The 7500-nt window shown below is 38.4% G+C and overlaps 1 protein-coding gene across 1 annotated transcript in view; it reads left to right on the forward strand.

Moving 5' to 3' along the window:
- LOC140936507 (uncharacterized) overlaps window positions 1-7500 on the forward strand; it is a 32813-nt gene that overhangs the window by 11130 nt on the left and 14183 nt on the right. The window contains exons 7-11 of the mRNA XM_073386026.1: window positions 1-87; window positions 1927-2080; window positions 5853-5914; window positions 6452-6494; window positions 6753-6811. The exon at window positions 1-87 is cut by the window's left edge and continues 98 nt beyond it. Of these exons, the coding sequence (XP_073242127.1) occupies window positions 1-87; window positions 1927-2080; window positions 5853-5914; window positions 6452-6494; window positions 6753-6811 (405 nt within the window). The remainder of the gene's footprint in view (window positions 88-1926; window positions 2081-5852; window positions 5915-6451; window positions 6495-6752; window positions 6812-7500) is intronic.

Here is a 7500-nt window from a genome sequence, read left to right on the forward strand (position 1 = left end):
GCCTTTGGAGTACTCATGTATGAAGTACTAACTCGTGGATGCGTCCCTTACAGTCATTTGGTGGATGACAAAGAAGTATCTTTTCAAGTAAGCTTTAAAATCCTATATCAGTCTAACTGGAAAGAGAGTGTCAGTCAGTTAGTCCTGAATATAAAGGGAATTTAACTAAGTTTTCTTTCAAACCACAAAATCACATGGTACCCACAACAGACAGCCAGTTACGGTTCAGTCTAATTAAGGTGGTTGAACACAGTTTTGCAGGCAGTAAGCGGTAACTCGCGTGAAAGCGCGTGTTTTAAATTAGACAAACAAACATGGCGGCGAAAAAAGCCATGGTACACAGAAGACGATTTCTCATCATTAAAATTTTGTGATATTTGGCAGAATTTTGACTTTCATTGTATTTCAAATAATGAGAACTTTAAAATGGAAGTTGAACAGACGAATTTTGTGATACATTTAATAATTACAGTACAATTATATTATTGATTATCTAAAAACCCGTCTGTTAAGATTTGGTCAAATAAGTTTCAAAAATTAATGGTAATGATTAATTATAGTAAGCTGTGTGCAAGTTTATAGGAAAATCTAATGAGTGAATTTTATGTAAACTGAGCAAAAGTGAAATTTTAAGGTTGTATTCAATCGTTCATGTTGCCATGGAAACAACGAAAACATCACATTTTACCTGTCAATCAAAATCTTTCATCAGTATATTTTTCACTTGCCAAGTCTCAGCTTGTGAGCTGCAACCGCTCTCTTGCCATGATTAGGCAAATGACATATAGCCACAAACTGCTAAACTGTGTGCAGCCACCTTAAGAATGTATCACTCTTTGTTAACTGTAAAGGTATTTTTCCGGAACTTGATAACCAATCACCGGAAATGTACTTGGTAATTTTTTCAAGCTACTGGGAATAATGAGAAGAATAGGACAATTGTCATATATTTCTTCGTCTATATCCCAAAGAGGCAGATTTCTCGTGCAAATGTGATGGCAAGTACAAGGGTTTTCATTTCAGCTGGAAAATGGACGGTTAGAAGTACCGGAGTTGGAGGCTTTATTTCTCCTGAAAACGGGAACCTGCGATGCTAAAAACTCTTGAGAGTTTTGGTTTATGCTTTTTTTTGCTTTGTTAGGATTTATTTCGAAAAGAAATGCACAGATTTAAACTAAGTAAGTTTGATGAATAGAAGTTCTTTGATCTCGACCGGCATTCAGAATAAATTAGTTCTTCTTGTACGGCTAACTGGATTCGAGTTAGTTTGATTACTTAGTTTTTTGCAATAAAGCTTTGGGTAAGTATGCCCTTTCAGATGGGAGATAATCCGTCGACACTCTTTAGCTATTTGTCTGTCATCTTTCAAAACTGTGTTAGCGTAAGGCATTCTAAGGTTAAGTTTGACTTGTGCAGCGAGTTGTATCATGATGCTCATGATTGACTTAAAACTTAAGAAACGTTTTCTTCACTGTAAAGGAATCAGGGAAAGTCAGTGAACTATTTTCCTTAAAATGAAGTTTAACGGCATGTTTTATTGGTAGGTTAAAATTGGACCGTACCCCCAAAAACCCGTTCATGGTCTGAAAAAGTAAATTCCAACTTCCTTTCACTGTGAGTATCGTCTCACGGCTTTGCTGCGTGAGTTTCACCTAGTTGTAGCCTAACAGGGAGTGCAGAATTCGCCAAAAGGTATACCTTTCGTAAAAACTAAACCTTCACAAAACCCCACCCCCTCCCGGCTCGGATGTGAATTTTTTTCCATTTTTCTTTACCAAAGCCAAGGTTCGTCCCATTAAACAACCCGTACCTATCCTCGGTCACTGTTTTCCGACTTATTATTTTGCCGAAGCACTATTATGTGAACATATATGAACTAGTGATGTTATAACAACAACTGTGGCACTCGAGCTTGTATTATTTAAGGTTGTGGAGGGTAAAGAAGTCATTCCAAAGGAGTCCTGCATTAGCGAGGAAGAATATGACCTGATGATTCAGTGTTGCGCAAGAGAGTTATCTAGTCGACCCAAAGTGATTGATATCAGACAAAGGCTGACGAAATTGCGGGAGAACACTGAAGGTAATCAGATAATTATAGTCGTTGATAATAATCGATCTTAGCGACCTTTCATCTTACCGAAACGAAAACATGAAGCAAAAGCTATATTTGACTATAGAAAACCTTCTCTCTTACCTTAAACGTTTGCGAGGGCCGGGTCAGAACCTGTTAGAAGGAAGTATAAGTAATCGCACTGACTGAATATTGTATTCACACCTGACCTTGAACATCACCTTTTTAGACGATTTTAGGAAAGATGCGTTAATTATTGGGGGCTCGGGTTAGACTTAGTCATTTAAAAATTTTTAGGCGATAATAGAGTTGGCCCTTTCACCTCCTGGAATGGATTAATACTGCCTCGCACTCCACAAACACCCCCAGAAAATATCTGATCCTCCCCCACCTATTCTTCCTTAATTCATGACCAAATAACCGGGCTTGAAAATAAATAACCTAGAAGTGGAAAGATGAATACCTACGGTGATTCCCGGACGCAAAGGTTGAATATATTAAATTCCCCAATAGTACTCTGCCAAAATTGTACTTATCCTTTTGGACCACTCGTCCCTACAAGGAACGCTTTCGCCGCTATCTCTTAATTAAAAAAGCACCAGTGAGAAGTTCGCAAGGCTTTGAAAACAATCACAAGTTGGCTTCTGTGTCTTCTAATAATCCAGCGTTTACTGGGAGATTCACGAAAGAGAATTGTAACGCAAAGTGCCATGACACTAGCACGACAAGACCAACGCTGATGACCTTTCGAAGCTTAAGTACAAAATCGGTGATATTGAGCTCAATGCAAAAGTAACTGAAGATGATAATATGATAATTGATACAAACGGAGGTGATATCAAATCTTGATACAAATCAGTTAGTCATGTTGCAAATAAAGAAATTCTGAACTCGATCAATGTGTGATTTCTGGAGAACTAGAATCCAGGTACCCGTGTATCCATGCTTACTAAAGCACGCTTAGTAACTGATTCTGGACTTAGAGTTGACTGTCCAGTGCACAAACCAGAATGCGAATTCTAGAGAAAGCACTGAATTCAAGATCTTGAAAATTTGCTGAGCAAGAGAAAGCTCGAACAAAATGGAGCTGAGTGGTCCAATGCATGTATAGGTGCATGATAATTCGTGAGATGGAGGCAATCTTAATATGAGACTTTATATGGACTTTCTGCTTGGGGGATCTTTCAACATCAGAGCTAGACGTGCACAGCGGTCAAGTCCCAACAAGTGTTGCCCTTTTGCTGAGAAACTGACGCCACTCCCCAGATCTACGTCATCATTATATTTCAGCATGTTTGGTCGACCAAGCAGGAAATCAGTTTTCCTACAACCGTGAGTACTTGAAAGAGACTCTTGAAAGAGTTCTATTCTGGGGCATGGAAGTCTCAATGCTGGATTTGACTATACCTCTATTATGGGATAGAAGAGCTGTATACGGACTACGGTATAGGAGAATGTCGTGTCAGGAGCGGAATGGGCAACTATATAACTTTTGCGAATGAGAGAAGAATGAGACTACAAGCGCTTCACTTCCCACTCGACGACCATGTCGTAACTTATCTCTTTTGGAGTGAAACTTCCACCGATGGCCTTGAACCAGACCGGAACTTTCAGCCGTGAAAGTTTTTTTTTCAGGGTATGGCGAAAATTCAAAGAGGATATGCTACCAGGGGTCCCTTGAACAGAGGCAGTTTTTTGGCGCATTTGGCGAAAATTCGCCATAGAATTGGCGAAATTCAAATGAGATGGCTTGAAGGGCCCTTAGCTTGCGGCAAATTTGACGAGAATGGTGAATCCGCAAAACGTGAATTTTGTTTCAGCGAAACGTTCGTACTGAATTTTGAAGGGTTAAATGGGCAAATTTAAACAAACAAACGGATGGATTTAGAGCATATTACTACAATTAGGTGAAACGTCTCTTACTCTTTACACTTCCAAAAGTGGCCTTGGTTAAAATTCATTACTGTCTCTAGTTCCGCCACTCTTACCAAGTTCGCCAGTAAAGCAATTTTCATGAAAATCGCCACTTTACAAGTACAAGGGGCCCCTTTTCCCATCTCACTTGAAAATTCGCCAAACCCTTGTCTAATTTTGCCATAATAGCGCGTTTTCACTCACGTGGTTATCATCTATGCAAATTTGTTGGAACAAAATAAAGCATTTACATAAGAAAAGAGTTCACCTCCCACAGGATTGGTTTGGAACACCAGCATGGCCGCCGTTTCATTGTTTTGGAACACCAATATGGCAGCAGTGACGTCACGTGAAAACGCTCTATACTTTTGGATTCGACTTTTTGTTAAAGTCACCACTTTTCAAGGTATCCCTTTCTTATGATCTTACGTGAATATTGGCCAAACCCTTGGAAAATCTTTGCCAGAATTGACATTTTCCCCAAATTCACGCCATAAAATGACGAGACCGACTCACATTCAACTCACTTTTACCCTCACTTTGACAACCGCACAGGTTGTCAGAACGGCAGTCGCTGTGAACAACAGTCCTGTTGAGGATTACACCCACCTAGACGAACATACTCTAAGCAGTTTTGTGTTTGGCGTTTTATTTGTTATAAAAATATGCTTCCTTGAACGAAATCTTGAAAGAAAATTACAGATCATTTCGCCGGAACAAATCACAGTGGTCGTCTGGTGAGGTCCCACTGTATTCACTCAGTACGGGTCACACAAGAAAAAAGGTTTTCCCGGTGATTCATGGTCTTCTTTTAGCTTTTTTCTTCATATCCAACCCATACTTGGATTGTAAATGCAAAATTATAGTGAACCTGTGTAGGCTGAAATAATACCATTTTTCAAACCATATATATTAGGCTTACAAAAGCAATAGAGTGTTTTCACTCACGTGGCCAGCATTTATGCAAATTTATTGGAACAAAACAAAGCGTTTGCATAAGAAAAGAGTTCAACTCCCAGAGGATTGGTTTCGGACACCAACATGGCCGCCGTTTCATGGTTTTGGGACACCAATATGGCCGCCGTGACGTTATGTGAAAACACTCTATAAAAACAATGTTAAAAAAGATGCTTCTTTGAATTTAAGATGGGAAAGGTAAAGATAATCTTAATTTAAAAACGGATATTTCATCGACTATATTATCGCTATAAATTACTAATGAACACATGAAAGACTTACCCTCGCAAAATATGGCGCTTTAACGAAATAGGCCACTTGCACTAAGAGGTCACGTGACCAATGCTTCCTTTAAACAATGAGTTGGAATCTTGCTGATGCCAAAAATTATTAGAGCACACAAAAATTATCTTACACCCGAAATTTGAGAGGAAACGCATTTAAAGGAGATATTTTGTGGCACTTTGATTTTTCAGCAAAGTAGTATGATTTGTATCGGCCGCCATGTCGGAGGGCACGCTCTTGCCCTCCAACATGGCGGCCAAAACTACTTCTTGCTTATATCTTGTTCAACGTTTCATAGTTACGCTCAAATGTGTTGTAAACGTTATCACATCATCGTTTCAACATTTTCCTTGAAGTTTAAGTGCAAAATTTGTGTTCAGAGAGAGGTAATTCATAATTTTAAAAATCACATTTTGGTCACGTGACCATTTACGAACTTATTCATTTTAAGAAAATGGTGGGGGTTTGAAAAACCAAATCACCATTATTTTGTTTAAGATATGACCCACTAATCGTTTTTCGAAGGCAAAATCATATAACTTTCATTTTCATAAAAACGGTGTCACATGCCTCTTAGTGCAAATGGCCTATTGTCTTTTTAATTTGTAGACTTTTTATCTTCTAGGTGATGTTGACTATCCAAGAACTGACCCTCCTCCACTGGAAAGAAAACACGTTAGAGTCTTGGTAAGATCGTAACTCTGTTCCCATTCCTCTTTCCAAAAGAAGAAGTGGTAACATTAGCTTATGGACAGAGCAGGGTACTAAAGCTAGTTTACGATAGGAGTATGCCCCGCTGACTTAAAATGGTTTCAGAAGGTCTTTTTAAGTCTTTTCTTTGCATGGACATTAATATAAAAGGCAGAGTATGTCTTTAAAAAGGTTCGTCATGTGACAATTTAACATAAAACCTGTGAATACCTGAAAAGTGTATCATTAAACCTAGGGCCTCTTCCGAGAAGAAACATCCTTACAAACACGGATGAAAGATCTTATGTTAACCCAGTTCATAATCGGGGTATTTCAAGTGGCAGCAAGCCGAACCTTAAAATTCACCCCCACTATTATTCCGGCTCTCTTCAAATCGCCTTGTTTTTGCTATTGGATTCTAAACTAGGCCACAACTAAAATCAACTACAAAAGAAAACTAATGTTGAGACAAATGGAATTCGCAATCTAAGAGAAAGCGCCACCTCGATCTGTTGCCTTTTTTTTCTTGAACAGGAAACTGAAAGTTTCCGGACGGATATATACTCCTCTATTCCAGGTTTGAAAGTTTGTAAAATATTTTTATTTTCTTTTTAGTTATTCGAACTGATAGGCTCTATTTTGTCATTTTAGTTCTTTGTCAGTTACAACAGATAAATTTATCATTTTTTATCACGTTGCTTATTGTACAATTATGTTTAGGCCATTGGAAGTAATGCATGGTAATCCCAAACGATTATTCATAGAGGCTTATGCAGAATGCCGGGTAACGTTAAGCTATTAAAGTAAAAAGTGATGTTTGCTTTAACTGTTTTAGAAGAATGCAACGCTCAGAATGACAACGTCCCAGATCAGCCACGCCTTAAAATAATACAGGTTGGTATACTGTCATATTATTAGCCTGTGTACCAGGCGTATGAGGAATTTGGGGAGCAAATAAAACGAGCCGCGAAGGAGAAGGACACACGCGAGGGTCGCGTTTTTCGCCCCGATCAAATAGCTCGCTTTTGCTTATCGTTAATTATCAGTAACCGACCACAAAAATCCACCTTTCAAACGGGTATGAAGCAATCTCTAGCAGTCAGTACTAAATTTAACAATGCGACCTCAGCTGTTAACAAACACATACTCACACGGATCCTACCCACACCAACACAAACTTAACATATTTAAACGCAGTGACAGTTAAGATGTTTCGATACAGTTTTTCAGAGATCAAAAGTTAAGGTTTGAAATATATTTGTATTTTATTTTTATTCAAACATACCGAATTTTTTGTTCTCATGGAGGTTCAGCTATTTGCCAAACACTATACTTAAAAGTTCGCGATGCTGGATTTTCAAATATAGCAGGTCTAATTCGTCTTTAACTGATTTCAACAATTTTTATCGTTGTCATGGTATTATCGATTTTACTCAAAATTTTATTAGAGGTGAGAATGTTATGGCGATAGGTCGAGGATAAAGTCACTTTTAACGTGATTCAAAAATAACTGTATCCAAAATACCTCGAGGCTCTTAGCTAAAGTTTTCGAGCGGATTGTTTATGATCAGCTATATCGTTAT

Source organism: Porites lutea, chromosome 1 (genome assembly GCF_958299795.1).
Source record: "Porites lutea chromosome 1, jaPorLute2.1, whole genome shotgun sequence".
Classification (NCBI taxonomy): Eukaryota; Metazoa; Cnidaria; class Anthozoa; order Scleractinia; family Poritidae; genus Porites; species Porites lutea.